The sequence below is a fragment of the Sinocyclocheilus grahami genome, unplaced genomic scaffold, assembly GCF_001515645.1.
Source record: "Sinocyclocheilus grahami isolate Dianchi unplaced genomic scaffold, SAMN03320097.WGS_v1.1 scaffold112.1, whole genome shotgun sequence".
Taxonomy (NCBI): domain Eukaryota; kingdom Metazoa; phylum Chordata; class Actinopteri; order Cypriniformes; family Cyprinidae; genus Sinocyclocheilus; species Sinocyclocheilus grahami.
In genome coordinates this window covers 294,608-315,103 of record NW_015505291.1, presented here as the reverse complement: position 1 = coordinate 315,103, position 20,496 = coordinate 294,608, and the positions used below count along the sequence as shown (strand labels likewise).

Here is a 20,496-nt window from a genome sequence, read left to right as displayed (position 1 = left end):
ATGCATAACACCAGTTTTCAAGTGTTCGGTAAGAATGAGAACTTGCTTTAACTAAGAAAAAGTTCAGTCTGAACTCAATCGGGTCCAAGTATGACTAATAGCGTTGCATATCTGCATTCAGGGCTGGGTGTCGACGTTTCATTCCAAAGTTGGAACATCTCAGCAGGGCTTCGCTTGTGCACCAGGAGGATGGTGTGATTCGTACAGGGTTCCTTGGGCTCATCTTTCGGTAAGTCAAAGGTGAGGAAGGCAGGGTGGTTGATAGGGTAAACTCCAAGTCTCTGAAGGCACATGCCCAGGTAGACATCATCAATGGGGAACAGAGGAACCCTTTGCAACACCACCAAAAGCCTATGTGCCAGAGATCCAGAGTAAAGCACCCCTCCTCCACCAGGGTATGATGGGTACAGCCCTTTATAGAAACTCTCCGGGATGTAGTACTTAGTCCCATTAAAGCGTATAGGTGCTACATTGCTTATCACGTCCCCCACAACAAACGTCTCCATTTTATTTGCCTGTCTGGATCCATTTGAGGAGCTTCCGTCTGCCTCCTCAGCCAGCAGATAGTCTAGGACAGCAGGTGTCCTCACAAATACATCATCATCGCCCTTAAAAATTAAGCGGGCATGAGGGCGCATCGCCTTGAGAACTAGTCCCAGAACAGGACGTCCTTCAAGGTGAGGTTGAAGAAGGTGTCCATAAAGTCCCACTGGATGATATCACCATATTTTTCACTCTCTAAATGCAATTTCTCTTCAATATGCAAGTCTTTGGACTTCCCCAGAAGCCTTTGCCGTCCACCTAGCGTTTTTATATTTCCTGAATGGCTTCCCGTATGGCTTCCCTGTTCTCAAAGTTTGCAGTCTGAGTTTTGATGGCCATGAGCAATGTTGGTGCCCCTTTCTTTGCTTGAGCATCACAAACATCTAAAGGATCTATGATCAGCAGATAGTCTCGACAGTGCATGGTGGCCACAAAATTCTTCATCTGGATTGGTAGTTTGGCGTAATCTGGCATTGTATTGTTAATCTCATAATTTGGAAAACATCTATCTCCAGTCCTTCTGGACATTTCTGTTTTCTAAGAAACACTGGATGGGTTTTCAGCCAGATGAGGTCTTAGGATGGGGTTATATTGGCGATCCGTCATGTACTGGATGATGTTCCACAGAGCGCCACAGTCTAGCTTGCTTCTCCAGAAGGATTTCGCAGGATGAGGAGCCAGATCTCTGGAGTGTTTGAGACCGCTGGCGGTAAAGTGTGCCGGCAGCACAGAATGAACAACATGTGCACCATGGGGCGCCCCATGCTTCATGATATAGCACAAAGCAACTGAGACATAGATGTAAACTGGGAGCAGCAATATGCACGGCGAACAGAAGAACAGAATCCGCTGGCGGTTTCGACACAGCCATAAAGCCATAAACTGAGGAAAGAAAGATTAAGAACGTTACACCGATCGTTAAATGAGATGTTTTTTTCTCAGTCACTTAGACCAGGGGTGTCCAAATTTGGTCCTGGAGGGCCGGTGTCCTGAAGAGTTTAGCTCCAACCCCAATTAAACACACCTGAACCAGCTAATCAAGCTCTTACTAGGCATACTAGAAACTTAAAGGCAGGTGTGTTGAGGCAAGTTGGAGCTAAACTCTGCAGGACACCGGCCCTCCAGGACCGAGTTTGGGCAGCCCTGACTTAGACTAATACACCAGTGACAGGCGTCGCTCACTGGTGTAGTTACAGATTATTTAAACAAAGACAAAAATCTTCAAACATTCCCCAATCGTAACCCTAATTTTCACCAAAATGGAATGGTACGTTTTTGTTAGAGCATATTATATTTTTTACATTTACATACAATTATTTAGCATAAAACGTAGTAACCTATAGCTGGCCTACTTAATAATATTTATAATAATAAAGTTTATTATAAAAGTACTTAAGTTTTAAAATTATTTAAATAAAAAACACTTTAATTTAAAACTATACTAACGAAACAACTCATAAGGTGAGACTACTCTAAAAAGCTAAGCACAGCTGAAAAATACAGCAGATATCGTTTTTTTCTCTTTGTGATTATCTTATTGTTCCAACAACGACATGAAAAGAAAACTGCAATTACTAAACCACTTTAAACTTACCACGCTGTCTGGTTTTGCATTTTATGATGAATTTCGCGTCATTCACATGGTAATTCCCACAATGTACGCGGCCATTTGTTGTGGAGAAAATAAGGAAAGTGTGTTCAGCTGAATTAATGTAGTATTTTGTTAGAAGGGTATAAAAAAAGCTTAGTATACCGCGGCAGCCGTCGCGTGAAGGCCTCCTAGCGTGAAGACCGAAGAGTGTAAAGGCCATCGACTCTACCGTGCGACTCCACCGGGCAGGGACACCGGAAAAGGATGAGTATCGCTTTTTTATTTCTCCTCTTTCCTATTACTTGTTTCGCTTCTGTTTCAGTTTTTATAACCATTTCTTACTATGTGTCAGTAAGTTGTTGTTTTTTTAGCATGTGTGTTTGGCAGTGTTATTTTTTAGGTTTACTGATAAACTACTGTCATTTGATTAGTATTATTTGTATTTGTTATTTATTAAAATTTTAGTTAAATTATGTCTGATTTTATTATGTCTGTATAGGTCTTTTATTAAGTTATTAGTTTTATTTAATTTGAGTTATGTTAATACTTCAACAAACTAAATGGAAATGAAATAATATATATATTGAATTTATAAATGTGTATTTATATATGTGTGTGTGGTTGTGTTTTTTTGGTGTTTGGCTTAGTGTTATGTTAGAATCATTATTATACTCATACCCTTTGTTCTTTAATATTTTGAATTGTTTTTAGCTTTATTTTTTGTTTTTCATTTAAATGTTAAGTTTGGAAATTTTGTTGTATGCATTTGTCATTTTTATTTAATCTCTTTATTTTTAAAATGTGTATAGGTGTATAGCTTTTAGTTTTGGATCTGTTTTTAGTTGTGTTAATACTACAATTGATTGCTTCTGTTGTCCTCATTTGTAAGTCGCTTTGGATAAAAGCGTCTGATAAATGACTAAATAAAAAAAAAATATTGCATTGCCATATGAAAGCCCCACAGATAACACGTCACTCCCCTCAGAGATTAAGATCAGATGATCTGCATTACAAAACAAAATATCAGTGTTCGCTGTTGATGTTGATTAGAATCTAGAATTTAGAATCAAATATTTTCATCAGTGTGATGATGATAATGATAGTATGAGCTCACCAGACCTTTTGTATGGAATCAATCATGGGTAAAACGCTCTCATCTTCTCCCCAGGCAGCTCCCCCACAAACTCATTGTCTTCAGGCTGCTTGTTGATAAATGTGTTCCATACCAAGACTTTTTGACGATTCTGTCACCACTAGAAGAACTAATCCTTGACAGAGTCTTGGTGAGACAAGTCGAGCTGGTTAAGTAGGGGTTACAGAACTTTGAGTTCCTCTCTTGCTTCATTTGATATATGTTATTACCATCTAAACAGTAATATTACTATTGAAAGTTGCACTGAAAGTGCACAACAAAAAACTTTGTAAAACCATTTTCATTCAGAAATTGCTAGAAAATTTCACAATCAGTTTCAAAGAAACAGTAAGTAACAAGTTAAATTTGGAAGTAGAAAAACATGTAGAAAACATGCTAAGTAGTGTTTTCTTGTAAAATGTACTTCAATAATCTTTATTTACTACTTAAAAAAAATTCAAAGAGAAATATTTCATGCTTAATATATTTATATATATTTTTTTTATTTCGGTAACACTTTAGGTAATAAGTTCACATTAATTGCCATTAGTTAACTGCATTATAGTTAAAATGAACGAACAATGAAAAATACTTCTAAAGTGTTTATTAACCTTACTTAATGTTAATTTCAATATTTACTAATACATTAAAATCAAAAGTTGTATTTGCTAACATTATATAATGTAATTGAGGTAACATTAACAATAAACAGTTAATGAATGTTAACAAAGATGAATAAAAACTCCAACAAATGTTTTGCTCATTGATAGTTAACTTTAGTTAATGCAGTAACTAATGTTCCCTAATGTGGCCTTAAAGGCACAATATGTAATTTTCGCCACTAGAGGGCGTGTATTCAAAATAAACAAAGAGACAAAGGCGTAGTTTGATGACGGTGTGACTGAGTGTGGAATCATGGGAGTTGTGGTCTTCATCCCCACAGCCGATGCAATCCGACGGGACTCGGGCAGAAATCATGTTCATGGATGAGCTAATGATTTGTTAACGTAGTAGAATGAAGCAGGGTGAGGCTGAAAGCCGTCAAAGCGAAACGAGGCCGCTGAACGAGCATAACCCACGGCTCGAAAGCAGCGGAGCTTTTATTATGCCACAGTCGAGCGCTTCCGCTCCTTCCGGTCGTGCGTATGTGGGGAAAAAAAACCCAGCGCTGTTTTGTCATACTAGATACATTTGAAAGTTCTGTTATAATGTTACTCTGTGCGGTCGTCACCGGTCTATTAAAGCGCACAACATATTAAAGCGTCTTTGGTGTTTCCATGTTTTCTTCAAAACAAAACCGGAAATCGAGGGGTTATGACATCATTGGCAGGCGACACAATGACACTATGGACACGCTCCGTGTCACTAGTTAAAATTGCTTATTTCTCTGGATTTAAACATTCTTCGAAACATTTGGGATAATGTAAGTACACTAGACAGCAAAATATATAACACTGTTCTAGTGGTTTTTGGATATTTTAATAAAAAAATCTTACATATTGTGCCTTTAATGTAAAGTGTTACCCATACTTTCCCTCTAAAATGTCTCATTGTCATTAATAACTTCATGTAAGTGTATTCTTTACTTGTGTTCAATGCATTCATCTGATGTTAAATGTTTTTGCAAATTAGTTTCAATAAATGCTCTTTTTGAACTGAGGACTTCACAGTACTTTTCAAGCACTTTTATCTCTAAAATTCATGGAAAATTTGATTCCTCAAAATATCATCCAGACCTGTACCCACCATAGAGACAGAGGAGGACGTATATCGTCTAATATTAAAATGAATTGTTGATCAATATAAGTTTTTCAAAGACCAGTTGTCAAGTTTTTACCTCCAGTCCCCACTAAAATCAAACATTTGGTTGCATCCTTGATACAACTCAAAGTTCTGTCAAAAGAAAAAAAGAATAAATTGTTGTTCCCATGAAAACATTTTCTTATAATCAAGACATATATATCACTCCAAGAAACAGACATACATCCTGATGAATTCATTTTTTAAAATGGTAGGAATTCAGATTTATTTTTTTTCCATATGAACAAGTGGTTTGATTTTATTTTTTTTACAAGTACTATTTTTTGAGAAAACTTGCAAAAATTTCTAGCATATTCCAAGTCAAGAATGAACATGAAAAAAGGGGATTTATTGCTGAATGTCAAATGAAAACTACACTTTCACCGTGTGAATACGACTCAGTTGCTGCGGTTACCATGCACCCATCTATCTGAACCACTAGAACATGCAGAGGGAGGGACGCCTTCACAGGCGGAGAGGAAGAACAGAAGAAACGGAGAGAGAAAGACAGGAAGAAAATCAATCGGTGAGACGAGCGGTGCTATAAACGACAAAGAATGCACACAGAATGAATCTTGAGCATGTGTATATGTGTGTGTGTGTAAGTGTGTGCATCTGCATGTGTGTCTAAGTGTAAGTGTGTGGGTGGCGGGTTTGTCTTTTCTAATGTAGTTGTAGGTTGCTGGGCTCTGGAAGTAGGGGTTTACACTTTAGAATCCACCTAAAGTAGCACGTCTAGTAGCCGAACACGCTTCGAGCAAGTCTCCAACTTGCATACAGATGTGTCAAAAAAAGAGAGTGTGGACTGGGAACGACCCCACTGAAACAAAACGAAGGAAAGCCAACAAAACATGGAGATAAAATTCGCAGATAAACACATCTGGTCGTATCGTTCTTCATCGTCTTTCCAGCATGACGCAGACACGACGGGCAGTAATGGATCTGTTTTATGGGCAATGCAGTTTTCGATGAAAATTCCTGAGACACAGTGCGGCTTAAAGCTGCTGGCATAGGAATGGGAACGTGTGGGAGAGAGATGTAGGTCCGTGTAGGCTAGAATCAGGCTGGATTGGTTCCTCCGCAGGCCAATGACTACACAAGGAAGGAAGGTTACAGTGCAATGAGCTTGTGTCACCACTAGGGGGTCCGGTTTAACCCTTTAGCGTTAACCTTTCGACAAAGCCAACATCCTAAAAAGAGTACAAGCATACGTATACACACACAGGCGCACGTTGAAACTCACAACACGCACACGTGCTCGAAACGCTAACCTGAAGACGAACACAACGCGAACGTACGAACGAAACGCGTTCTCGCACGAAACTGCGTACACAAAGACACGTGCGTATACACTGAGGTTCAACGATACTCTCACGCACACGGACAGAAGTGTAAACACATTCATTGGACGCACAGACCACCGTTTTGAAAACCCTGAACACCAGGGCCGGTTCTGCGACCCAGCATCATGCCCTGTGAACTCCTGCGTACCTCTGTTTCAATGGAAACAATATGCGACAACCAGTTGAGAGAAAGGAAAACGTCGAACGTAGAAACTAAAGACGAACGCAAACGGCACTCAGATGCGAGAACGAATCGGCATCTGATGCAATTTAACGTTGGTTATGTGTGCGCGTGAATCCTAGTCATGTAAACAAACACCTTACACAGAAGTGATTCGATATTGCATGGTGTCTGAATAATATCACAGTTCAAATGGGGAGATCCTGAACAAACGAAACAAACGAACGAAGAAAAAAAAAAAGAAAAACATGTCTATAAAACCCAAGAGTCTGTTTTTAAGAAAGGCTACAAAAATTCAACTGAACCTCCCTCGTCGGCAAACAGCAAAAGGCACCACAATATTATTCTATTTCTAACTCGTGAAAAAATTGGCACGTAATTCTTCTTCGTAATGCTGTAAATCAAAAAAAGGAATTACATATAAATAGTTTTCCCCCTATAAAAAAAGTCTTTGCGGCTAGCTAGTAGACAATTTTTGCTGAAATGAAAATAAATATTTCATTTGTTTAGAATATCTGTCTGTTATATAAAATAAAAAATATTTCTCATAGGTGCAGGTCTATAGCATATCATTTGTTTTTCATGCCTACACAAGTTCGTTCGTCCTTGCTCTCGTCGTTCTTTTTTAAAGGGGTGCATTGTCCGGTCTGGACCGTGACTGCGACAGTTTGTTGGCCTGCACGTTTCCCCGGGAGCCCGAGCGTCCCGTGTTGGTGAAAGTCCGCGTGTCGTTGGGTCGGTAGATGGTGGCCGGTTCGGTGGCGTTCATGTTCTGCATACTGAGAAACGGCGTGCTCTCGCCGTGGCCGAGGTCGCCGACCTCATCATCCTCCCACTCGCTGTCTGACAGGCAGCTTTGAGAGCTGTAGTTCCTGGGGCCCGGCGTGCGCTGCGACACGTGGCCATTGACCCGCGACCTCCTGCGCCAACGGCGGCCGCTGCTGCTCTTCTTCGGCTGCTCTCGGGAGGACATGTACTCCTGCGTGGTCTCATAATCCTCGTCGTCCACGAAGCGGTACGGGCTGGACGGAAGGGAGCCCGTGCTCTCTGCCGCATAATACGGGCGTCGGGATCGTCGGTAGCGGTGCAGGAGGGGCTGGTCGTCGTCGGGCGAGTAGGCTGCCATGGCGATGGCCGAAGCGGCGGGTGGCAGGGAGAGGGCGTGGCTGGCATTGGGCGTGGTGATCTGAAAGGTAGGCACCTGCGGGGGCAGTGAGGAGTGAAAGTCCACCGGAGATAGACGCGCCGGTGTGGTCAGAGCAGACACGTACCTGCAAAGATGCGGAAAAACATGGGGTGAGAGACGGGATGGAAAAGTCTTTTAAATACACACTACCGTTAAAACAAATTTGGGGTCAGTGAGAAGTCTCTTATGCTCAGCAAAGCTGCATTTATCTGGTCAAAATTATTCCAGTGAAATCAGTAATATTGTGAAATATTTTTACAGTTTAAAATAACAGTTTACTTTTTGAGTATATTGTAAAATGTAATTTATTCCTGTGATGCCAAAGCTGAATTTTCTCTCCAGTCTTCAGTGTCACATGATCCTTCAGAAATTATTCTTATATGCTGATTTGCTGCTTAAGAAATATTTCTTATAATTAAGAAATTGATTATAAGAGTGTTGCTCAATATGCGATAAACATGATTTTAAAAATACTTTTATACATAAAAAGTTAAAAAATTTAGATAGAAATCTTTTGTATTTCTTGTTATTATCAATGTTGAAAAAAGCTGTGCTGCTTGGTATTTTTAGAAACGGTGATACATTTCTTTTCAGGATTCTTTGATGAATATAATGTTCAAAAGAACAGCATTTATTTGAAATAGAAATCTTTTATAATATTACAAGTGTCTTTACTGTCATTTTCGATCAATTCAATGCATCCTTGCTAAAAAAAAAGTTTTAATTTCTTTAAAAAAATCTTATTGGCCTTAAACATTTGAACGGTAGTGCATGTCTGCTGCATGGTATAATTTATATGAATTATATATTAGCGCATTCAGAGCAATATTTACAGGGAACAAAAAATAGTATTTGAATCAATGATTTATGATGAATCAACCAATTATATTTACATTTAGTCATTTAGCAGACGCTTTTATCGAAAGTGACTTACAAATGAGGACAATAAAAGCAGTCAAAACTAATAAAAGAGCAACAATATATAAGTGCAAATGACAAATCTCGGTTAGCCTAATGCAGTACACGTAGCAAGGTGTATATATATATATAATAGTAATGAATTTAGGTAAATGGGTGCAGAGCCAGTGGTGGTTTTATAGGCAAACATGAATGCCTTGGATTTAATGCGAGCAGCTACTGGTAGCCAGTGAAAATTGATGAACAGAGGTGTGATATGCGTTCTTTTCGGCTCATTAAAGATTAATCTTGCAGCGGCATTTTGGATTAATTGTAGACATTATAATGACATTAAATCTAAATTACACTAAATACAAAAAAAGTCCTAGAAAACAGTTGAAAAAATTCATTATTTTATATTGCAAAAGCATTTAACTAAATATTTTCCTACAAAAATAAAAATCTGTGAGCGATTTACTTAATCAGCCTGCCAACCAACCATTCAACCAAAACAATTCATGAAAATGAATCTGACTTCTATTTTAGAGAGAGAAGACAAGTGTAGAAAAAGCAGAGCAGTAGTGTTTTGTTACACTACACTGCTACCTGTTGGAAAGAAATAGGAAAAATGTTTTGAAAGGAGGTACATTTAATCATTTAGCAGATGCTTTTATCCAAAGCAACAAACAGTTCAGCTACTGTCAACGCTACTGAACATATCTGAGATCTGCTTATATTGTGCTATGGTTCAACACCAAATATCAAATTCCTGATCAAATAATGCTTACAAACTTATTTAACCAACAGGACAATCAGCATGCTTTCATCTGACCACAAATATACTCAGTGTCTTTTATCTGTGAAGGTGAACACTTCTTATCTGCTGCTGTCCTTTCCTTTTTCACTCACCTGTCACTGTGAGGTGAGTCCCGCAGGGAGTCGTAAGAGTCTCCGTACTGTAGGGGACACTGTGTAGTGTCAGGATACCCACAGTATGCTGCTCGGCGGGCCCGAGCCTCCATACATGCTGGGCTGCTGCATTTACTGGTGCCAACAGAGGAAGAGAGTGCCCCCGACTGGCAGTCAGAATGTATGCTGTCCGTCCGCTCCATACTCCATGTGCGCTCCTCGTGCCTGACAGGCAGGAACAACACAAAGGGAAGTAGAAAATATGTGAGAAAAACATAAAAAGCTATATGTAAAAAAAAAAATATTTCAAAAAGATAAGAATTTTTATTTTAAAGAGATTTTTTACCTTTATTCAGGTTGAAATAAGGGGCATTTTAATAAAAAAAGTAGAATATCTCTCTTTTTGAACTCTTTGATCAAAGTATATGAAAAAAAAAGTTCTTCACAACAAATGTTTTCACAAAAATATTAATCAACTGTTTTTAACATTAATAATAAGAAATAACTGTTTTCTATTTTAACAGCAAATCAGCATATTACAATGATTTACAATGAGATAGATAGATAGATAGATAGATATATAGATAGATAGATAGATAGATAGATAGATGTAAATATACGTATATATGAGACTGGAAAAATATTTGGGGTCTGATGGAAAAATATATGTAAATAGTTTTGGCTAGTTAGGTTAGTAAATGAACAGCTAAATAGACAGATGGACAGAGGATATATCAAGTCAAGGATCTATATATGGATATATTGGCAGATGAATCAGTCAGTACCGGTGACTGGAAGCGTGAGAAGCTGTGGAGGTGTGGTGGGATCGTGACGACATTCGGCTGCCCGAGAAATTGCCTGATGTCTCTGTTCCGTGTCGTACTACTCGCTCAGTTGCTGGGACATTCTTAGATATATACTGCAATATAAAGAGTAGCATGAGATTGTGTCGTTTTCACACTTGAGTCCTAACCTAAATTTAATTACATTTGAAGAATGCTTAGTCATCGATGTGTGCACCACAGGAAGCAGTTTATCACAATAATGTAATCAATTGCAATTTACTTCTGAATTGCTGTAACATCCAGAAGAAACCACACTGCAGTTCACATAATTCTGAACCCTTTTCAGAAATACCGGACTTTAAGAACTTTCAATTTAATCAAACAAACAAACAAACCCAAATCTAAGTTTTACACCAAACGTACCAAAAGCAACATTAAATGCTTTCTAAGGCAATCTGCCTGTGAACACTTATTTAACTTGTATGCTTTATCATGCCTTCAATGACTAAATCTTCAGAATATGCAAAAGATATATCAGCATGGAGGAAATGAGAGGCAGGCAAACTCACATCCACCATGGGGATTTCTTCAGGACCGGGGCCGGGATGGTTGGGTCCGTTGGCCAGCATGCGGTTCGGATGCTCCGCACACATGTTCTGGTGCAGGTGGTTATGCATCTTTTTCCTTTGTTTCCTGAAAAAAGATACAATATCAAATCTGATCTGTGATTTATACAATGACAGCAAATACTCTAATATGTAAAACAGGAAATGACCAAGTGTCTACAGATAAGATGTACTGTACTAACCTGCTGATCACTAAAGTGAAACAAACTATGAGTTACTGTGATTTGGTGTACATTAGGGCTAGATGGCATGACCATTTATTATATATATATATTGTTTTAATAATAGGAATAATATTATAATTTAGTTTGTATCCAGTAGCAAATATAAAATTAATTCATTATAATAATTGTAACAAGTATTGAAGTATTGAAAAATAGGCATTGCCATGGTCATATAATAATAAATATTTGGTTTGATTTATTCTTGTTGTTGAATTTCCAGCTAAATTGCTTATTTTCTTATTCTAATAAATAAAATAATTTATATATCAGCAATGTATGTACATTGTACACTACTGTTCAAAAGTTTGGGGTATCTTATGCTCACCAAGGCTACATTTATTTGATAAAAAATACAGTAAAAAATAATGATAAAATATATTTTAAAATGTAATTTATTCCTGTGATGCAAAGCAAAATTTTCAGCATCATTTCTCCAGTCTTCAGTGTCACCTGATCCTTAAGAAATCATTCTGCTGCTCAAGAAGTATTTCGTATTGTAAATGCTGAAAATGGTTGTGCTGCTTAACATTTTTTATGGAAACCCTGTTAATTTTGTCAGAATTCTTTGACGAATTGAAAAGTTAAAAAGAACAGCATTTATTTGAAATATAAATCTTTTCTAATATTATAAATGTCGTTAATGTCACATTTGATCAGTTTAATGCATCCTTGCTGAATACAATTATTAATTTAATAAAAAAAGACCCCAAACTTTTGAACACAAGTATTATAAAAAGATATAGTGATATAAAATTTCCTCACAAAGCAAATTTTGCTTATACCACCCAAAGGGTGTCGTTTTTTTTTGGTATGCTTTTTAATTTAATGTGTGAATGTGCACAGCTCTTTCTGGCAATCGCTAGAGTTCCCGGAGCTTACTTGGTTTTGCAGTATGCCACCACACACACGATGCCAACCACCAGCAGTGCCACGCAGATGCCCGTTATCGTCAGCACACGTTTTTGGTACAGCTCCTCAGCCTCTGAATGAACGAGAGCCATGGACAAGCACACACATATGCACAGACGCACACAGAGACAAACATACATGTACACGACGACCATTGAACACAAAGACACACATACATACAAAACACACAACCGCATGTCAAAACTAACTCGTTCAGCATAAAACATTTTCTAACTTCAGTCTACATTTCATGTTATAGTTGTAAACAGTCATATTTGTCACTTCTAAACAGATTTATTTAGTTAAAAGGACAGTACACCTAAAAATTTATATTCCATCATTATTTACTAATCCTCATGTTGCTGCAAACCTGAATGATTTTATTTCTCCTATGGAACCAAAAAGGAGACGTTTAAAGCTTTAATTCCAAGCTATAAGTTCCAAATAATGAAAATGAATGGGGATTGGGACTGTCAAGCAAGATTTTCAGTGAATATTAACATCTGAAGCTATCGTAAAATATTGCACAAGACATATGAATGACTTTTATGATGCTTTTTTGTCCTTTTCAGAGCTTGACAGCCCCAGTCCCCATTCACTTCCACTGTATGGAAGAAAGCAGCTTGGACCCCAATATGCAAATAGCCTATAATATATGTACATATATTAAACATCCATACTGTATATGAAATACATCGTAATATGTTAACATATATATCTACACTCTTAAAAATAAAGGTGCTTCACGATGCCAAAGAACCTTTTTGTCTAAATGGTTCCATAAAGAACCTTTAACATCTGAAGAACCTTTCTGTTTCACAAAAGGTTCTTTGTGGCGAAAGAAGAAGAAGGTTCTTCAGATTATAAAAAGGTAAGAAAGAGATGGTTCTTTAAAGAACCTTTGACTGAATAGTTCTTTGTGGAACCAAAAATGGTTCTTCTATGGCATCGCTTGAAGAACCTTTTGAAGCACCTTTATTTTTAAGAGTGTAGCCCATATGAATATGTATGTTTATGTGTGTGTAATAAATTTTTTGACATATATGTCACGTACATGTATATTCATCCTAAAACCTGTTAATGCACGTCAATGCAAGGAAATATAAAAGATAGACGTATTAAATTTCTACAGATTTTTTGCATATATGATGTTTTAATAAAGTTGTTTTAATAAAATGTACTGTTCACATATATGGTTGCTGCATAATATACCAAATAAAAAAATCATCATATAGTATTAACATATGGACATTCACTATGGGGATTTTATATATGTTATAAACTTACATCACGTATGAGAAAATTATATATTACCTTATAGGTAACATAGCAATATCATAATATCATATATCTTGCTACAGGGCAATATATGTCATATATTCATTTCCAGACATTCTGCTAAACATCTCATTTTGTGTTTCATGGGAAAAGGTTTAGAATGACATGAGGGTGAGTAAACAATGATTGTCATTTTTTGGGTGAACTCTCCCTTTAAATCTAAAATCTTTATTTTTAATAGGCACTGAGGTGCATCAGATGTCATTTTAAAAACACATTTTAGATGGCTGATATCAGGTGCTCGGCAGCATGGGAAGGGCACAGCTGTGGTGCTTTCTCTGTCTGCCAGGGTTTCACATAAAGCGCATTATGCTGAAACAGTGGGAGAACTTTTGGCTACCTCCAGGACTGAAACCATACTGTGCAACACTGGAAAGTCGAATTTTTTGGCTAGAAGTGTTTATAAAATGAAATCTCCGCCCCTCTGAAAGCCCATTACATGCATTGTTCTATATATAAAATTCTATGACGTCTGAAGACAGAGCAGTCTGAGTTTATAAGTCTTGCGTAAAGCATGCCTGTAAAATAGAGTTAAAACACACAAACTGCATTATAAGAGCTCTTTGGAGAGGGTTGTTCATAAAACCTGATTAAACTTCACAAGCAGTTTTGGGATATTCATTATTACAACTAAATGTGTTTTAAAATTAACATGAAATCAAAACTAACCCAATTACTTTCTTAATGCACATTCCTGGTCTTTTTGTGAATGATTCATCAGTGCACATTATTGTGAAGTAATAAATGTTTGTTTTATTTCTTTTCATATTTTTATATTTATAATGTAAAATATTTAAATAAAAAGTAAATACATTTAACTTAATTTCATTAAAACTTTTCAAGTGCATATTTAATTTCTTTTTATATATATTTGAATGAATATACTTTAAATGATTTTATTGATTTTAAATGAATATATATATATATATATATATTCACATTTAATTTTTTGTTTCACTCTGAAATATTACAGTACTAATTAAAAAGGGTTGCTAACACCATTTCATGTTGACTTAAAAACTGATTGGAGGGTAAAAAACATACATTTTGGCAAACAGCAAACCAAGGCTTTGATGAGCAGGTTTTATGAAGACCGTCTATACAGATGCCTTCAACACATATTTTTATATATGGGTCTGATTTCTGAAAACGAGAATATTCGAAACATCCTCTGGGGTGCTGAACGTGGGCAGCAACAGAGGAAGCATACAGAACATGAAGGGAGGGAATGAGAAAACGGACGGGAGGAAGTAGAGAAGAGAATTGAGGGCCAAACAGTAGGGGGATGAGTGTGTAATAAAAGAGAAACGCAGGGGGGAGGGAGGGGGGCGGTTAAGTCAGACACTGATATTGCATTGCATGCTTGTTACAGGAAACAGAGATCAGAGTACACAAAGAGGGAGAAAATGGAGAGTGTGATGTATCCAGACCATCAGCTAATGTACTCTAGTGGTGCAGACAAGAAGACAGGAGAAGAGATGGGCAACACTCATTTTACCCTTCACTCGGCTCCCTGACGCATATGTTGTATGTAAATAAAAGTTTTATTATTTTTAATGCACTGCAAATAATAATAATAAATAAGGTTCTTAATTAGTATATTTGAGCTGATTCCCAGGGGAAAAAATAGCTTACAAAAATATTTATATATATTTTTTATTAAAAAATATCCTTAAAACAAGATAAATGTACTTGAGAAACAAAATTGCATTAGATATACACTACCTATCAAACGTTTTGAATAATTGAGTTTTTTTTAATGCTTTGGAAAGAATTCTCTTATATGCTCTTTAATTCTCTCTAATGCTTCTATTATTACTACTACATATAAAAAATTATATTTCAAATAAATACAGTTTTTTAACTTTCTATTCCTGAACAACAACAAAAAAGTTGTATATTATCATATAATTGATAGTTATAAGAACCATTCTAAAATATTTTAACATATTCAAATATATTCAAATAAAAAAGTTACTCTAAATTATAATTATATTTTACAATATTACTGTTTTTACTGTATTTCTGAATAAATAAATGCAGGTTTGTTGGGCATAGCAGACTTTTGACTGGTATTGTATAAGTTGTTTTCAGGGAATATATTGTAGTTTACCCTATTGACAATACACAGTCATGTGAAAAAGTTAGGACACCCTACTGAATTCCATGGTTTTCTACATGGACATAATAAAAAAATTATCTGGTCCTTGTCAGGTCTTACAATTTGGAAAATAAAACCTCAGATGAACAATATCACATGACATATCACACCGTGTCATTATTTACTAAACAAAAATAAAGCCAAGATGGAAAAGCCATGTGTGACAAACTTAGGACACCGTATGATTCAGTTGCCTGTAGATCCACTTTTAGCAGCAATAACTTGAAGTAATCATTTTCTGTATGACTTTATCAGTCTCACATCGTTCTGGAGGAATTTTGATGATTTGCTCTAGTTTTATTGAGGTTTGTGGGTATTTGTTTATACACAGCTCTCACAGCATTTCAGTTGGGATGAGGTCTGGACTATGACTGGGCTTTTGCAGAACCTTGATTCTTTTCTTTTTCAGCTGCTGTTGTGGATTTTCTGGTGTGTTTGGGATCATTGTCCTGTTGCATCACCCAATTTTGGCCAAGCTTTAGCTGTCGGACGGATGTCCTCACATTTGACTCTAGAATACTTTGCTATACAGAGGAGTTCACGGTCGACTCAATGGCTGTGAGGTGCCCAGGTCCTTTGGCTACAAAACAAGCCCAAAATCATCAGCCCTCCACCAGCATGCTTGACTGAGGTGTTTGTGCTGATATGCTCCTTAGGTTTTCACAAAACATAGTACTGTGCATTATGGCCAAAACATCTCCACTTTGGTCTCATCTGTTCAAAGGACATTGTTCTAGAAATATTATTGCTTGTTCAGATGCAACTTTGCAAAACTAAACAGTGCTGCCATGCTTTTTTAGATAGAAGAGGCTTTCTTCTGGCAAGCCTTCCAAACATGCCATACTTGTCACCTATTTTTATAATTGTACTGTCATGAATTTTTATCATTTAACATGTTAGCTGAGGCCATAGAGTCTGCGGTGTAGTTCTTGGGTTGTCTGCCATTTCTCTGAGCGTTACACGGTCTGTTCTTGGGGTGAATTGCTTCTATAGAATTCTATAGAATTGCTTCTCTAAGATCATTGCTGATGTCTTACCTCCTTGGCATTGTGTTAACACACACCTGAAGGCTCCAGTCCAGCAAATTGTCAAAACCTCTGCTTTTATAGAGATGCTCACACTTGCTGATGATCACTGCTATTTGTGACCCTCGACCACAAAACCAGTCATAAGGTTAAATTTTCTGAAATTGTGATTTATACATTATATGGAAGCTGAATAAATAAGCTTTTCATTGATGTGTGGTTTGTTAGGATAGGACAATATTTGGCCGAGATACAACTATTTGAATATCTGCAATCTGAGGGTGCAAAAAAATCTAAATATTGAGAAAATTGTCTTTAAAGTTGTCCAAATGAAGTTCTTAGCAATGCATATTACTAATCAAAAATTAAGTTTTGATATATTTACAGTAGGAAATTTACAAAATATCTTCATGGAACATGATCTTTACTTAATATCCTAATGATTTTTGGCATAAAAGAAAAATCGATAATTTTGACCCAGACAATGTATTGTTGGCTACTGCTACAAATATACCCGTGCTACTTATGACTGCTTTTGTGGTACAGGGTCACATTTACCCTCTTAACTCCTATGTTAACCGTAAGGGTGTCCTAACTTTGTCACACATGGCTTTTCCATTTTGGCTTTATTTTTTTTAAAATAAATAATTACATGGTGTAATATGTCATGAGTTGTAGTTCATCTGAGGATTTATTTTCCAAATTTTAAGACTTGCCAAGGAACAGATATTTTTTTATGTCCTGATACAGAAAACCATGGAATTAAATAAGGTGTCCCTAACTATTTCACATGACTACATTTATATTTATTTATATCTATTTATCATTATTTTGACAATGAGGTAAACTACAACATATTCTTGGAATATTTTTAATAAAACTTTAATAAACCCAAAACTAGTTTTTCTTAATGTTCCCCTCATAAAAATAGTAGTCAAATGAGAAAAATTATTGTTAATTCATTCAAGATATATTCTCTAAAAAGAGAACCAGCCTTATTATCCTACACACAATTTTTCAATTATTATCCTACACACAATTTTTCAATTATTATCCTACACACAATTTTTCAATTATTATCCTACACACAATTTTTCAATTTTTTAAATTAGTTTTATGTTTGGATATTTCACTGAAAAACATGTCAAAAACCCTGGTTAAGAATAACAGTGCAGTGTGAAGAATTACAAGCTATTATAGACATCTTAGTTCTCTAACAAGTTTAATCACATTAGCATAATGTGTTTAAATCTAATAATTTATTACAGCAATAAACCATAGAAGGTGGTGGTAAAATCACTGTAACGCCTGGCCTTAAGTGGCTTATCACTTTTATAAAATGTTTTTTTGATAAAAGACATGAATTGCTACATTTCTAATAATAGCACAACTTGGCATATATAATTCTAGAATTCAACTGATATACAGTCACACAATAGGAAATATGCGTTTTATAAATATTGATCTACCTGACTGATGTGTTTCCTATATTCCTAAAAATGAGTGTCGCTTTGTCAGAGCTGAAAAAGTAAATCAGAAGCTGGGAGTGTATTTGCTTGTTCAAATATAGGACAGAGAAAATAGAACTAGACGAGTCCTTTTGTGAATATGCTTAATCTATGTCATCAAATTATGTCATGAACCTTAAAAACGAAAGAATCAAACAAATAATAACTTCATACCCATGATTTCAATTCCAAGGTGCTCTGCCAATGCAGAAAGTTGACAATGTAAAAAAAAGGAAAAAACAAGAAAACAGGTTTCAGGTAAAAATGTCCACTTGTTCAGATAGAGGCGGTTCACTAGAATGCGATCAGTGGTGTTGTTTGGTTGGTTTTGTTTGAGACATTGAGGTGAGTGACTGTACGTTCCAGTAACAGACAGACAATGCAGACACACACTGGCCAACTCCATATTCCCCATAAAACAGAAACGAAACCAACGGAAATACCAGTAAACAAACAAACAACACGCCTTTCTTGTTCATCGCATGTAAGCAAGTGTACAAATGCATGCAGACATAGACAGCCACACTTACTGCCATATTTACTAGACCTCATTTCTGGTTTAAGGTTAAGAAAACAAAAACAAAGAAACAAACAAAACCATTAAACAGAAAAGCACAAAGTACAACATAAAAAGACACAAGTACAGATGAATGTAGACAGACATCTTATGATTCAAATGCAAAACCACAATCAGATGGCTTTGGTTTAGTCACAGTATTACATTTTCATGTAAAGTTTTTAAACTTCCACTGCAAATGTTCAGATGTGTAAACACATCTTGTGCTACGGCATGCATGATACTGGCAATACTGAGGGCTCCTCTAGCCAACTACTAGAGGTCAAAGGTTAGAGGTTAAGGGTCATGCATCATGCCTCAGGCTCAGAACGCTGTTAGAGATCATACAAAACAACAGCATCAATATTACTTAACAACCAGAACTTGATAGAAATGTTCCAGGTTCAATGCAAGTGTTGATTTTCTCACCGTTAAAATTTGTTAAAATTAGCTGAAATTACGCTTGCAGTAACGCACTTGCTATTGCTAATATCCTAATGATTTTTGGCATAAAAGAAAAATCGATAATTTTGACCCCTACAATGTTTTTTTGGCTATTGCTAAAAATATACCCCAGCGACTTAAGAAGGTTTTGTGGTCCAGGGTCACATATTAATGATTTCTGAAGGATCATGTGACACTGAAAACTGGATTAATCTTGCTGAAAATTCAAGAATAAGTTAGATTTTAAAATTAGAAAACACTTATTTTAAATTGTAATAATATTTCACAATATTACAGTTTTTCCTGTATTTTTTTAGCAAATAAATGCAGCCTTGTTGAGCATTAGTGACTTTCAAATACATCAAAACATCTTACCAACCTCAAACATTTGAACGGGAGTCTATAATATATATATATATATATATATATATATATATATATATATATATATATATATATATATTATAGACTCCCGTTCAAATGTTTGAGGTTGGTAAGATGTTTTGATGTATTTGAAAGTCACTAATGCTCAACAAGGCTGCATTTATTTGCTAAAAAAATACAGGAAAAACTGTAATATTGTGAAATATTATTACAATTTAAAATAAGTGTTTTCTAATTTTAAAATCTAACTTATTCTTGAATTTTCAGCAAGATTAATCCAGTTTTCAGTGTCACATGATCCTTCAGAAAATATATATATATATTATTGTTTAGTTTTGTTTTTTTTAAACACCACAAGTGCAGTACCATCCATGCAATGTTTGGGCTGATATAATTTTCTGTGGACACAGATGCTATCATTGAGCTTAACTTGTATTGAACCTAGAACAATCCTTTAAATTATATAAATGAGTGCCTGTCAAACATGTCATGAATCTGTCTAATGGACAAATTCATTTATGAATCTAACTCTGTTCTATGGGAACATAATCTACATGTTAACATGCTTTATAGTTTATTGTATCATTTGCACTATATTTAAACTCTTCTCCACATTCCATTATACTTTGGGAAAAAATCTCTTTTTAAATAATATATCAAATGCTCACTAAATCTGTTCACATCCACGAATTTCTACTTAATAAACCAATATAAAAACTCTGAATGGACAAACAGAGGCAGACATGTACATGCGTACATGCATCATAGCCAGCATGCAGCTTCAGAGCAGACAGACAGGAAGAAGAAATGGACATACTGTAGAAACCGGCCATAACGGAGGTTTGACAGCGTTCACCGGTATAGTCATTTGGACACCTGATGGAGGGAAACAAACCCGCAGAGGGAGAAGGAAGGAACGAGAGGGAAGGGGTAGAGGAGAGAGAGACATGAGGA

The 20,496-nt window shown here is 36.1% G+C and overlaps 1 protein-coding gene and 1 pseudogene across 1 annotated transcript in view; both read right to left on the bottom strand.

Annotated features, from left to right (window-relative positions):
* LOC107589140 (N-acetyllactosaminide beta-1,3-N-acetylglucosaminyltransferase 2-like) lies at nucleotides 1–2,322 on the bottom strand (annotated as a pseudogene).
* Nucleotides 2,323–5,323: 3,001 nt separating this feature from the next.
* nrg2b (neuregulin 2b) overlaps nucleotides 5,324–20,496 on the bottom strand; it is a 70,800-nt gene continuing 55,627 nt past the window's right edge. Inside the window, exons 5-11 of the mRNA XM_016277443.1 lie at nucleotides 20,360–20,418; nucleotides 18,333–18,356; nucleotides 12,097–12,199; nucleotides 10,937–11,060; nucleotides 10,368–10,501; nucleotides 9,583–9,807; nucleotides 5,324–7,861 (exon numbers count right to left, since the gene is read on the bottom strand). Coding sequence (XP_016132929.1) covers nucleotides 7,216–7,861; nucleotides 9,583–9,807; nucleotides 10,368–10,501; nucleotides 10,937–11,060; nucleotides 12,097–12,199; nucleotides 18,333–18,356; nucleotides 20,360–20,418 — 1,315 coding nt within the window. The 3' untranslated portion in view covers nucleotides 5,324–7,215. The remainder of the gene's footprint in view (nucleotides 7,862–9,582; nucleotides 9,808–10,367; nucleotides 10,502–10,936; nucleotides 11,061–12,096; nucleotides 12,200–18,332; nucleotides 18,357–20,359; nucleotides 20,419–20,496) is intronic.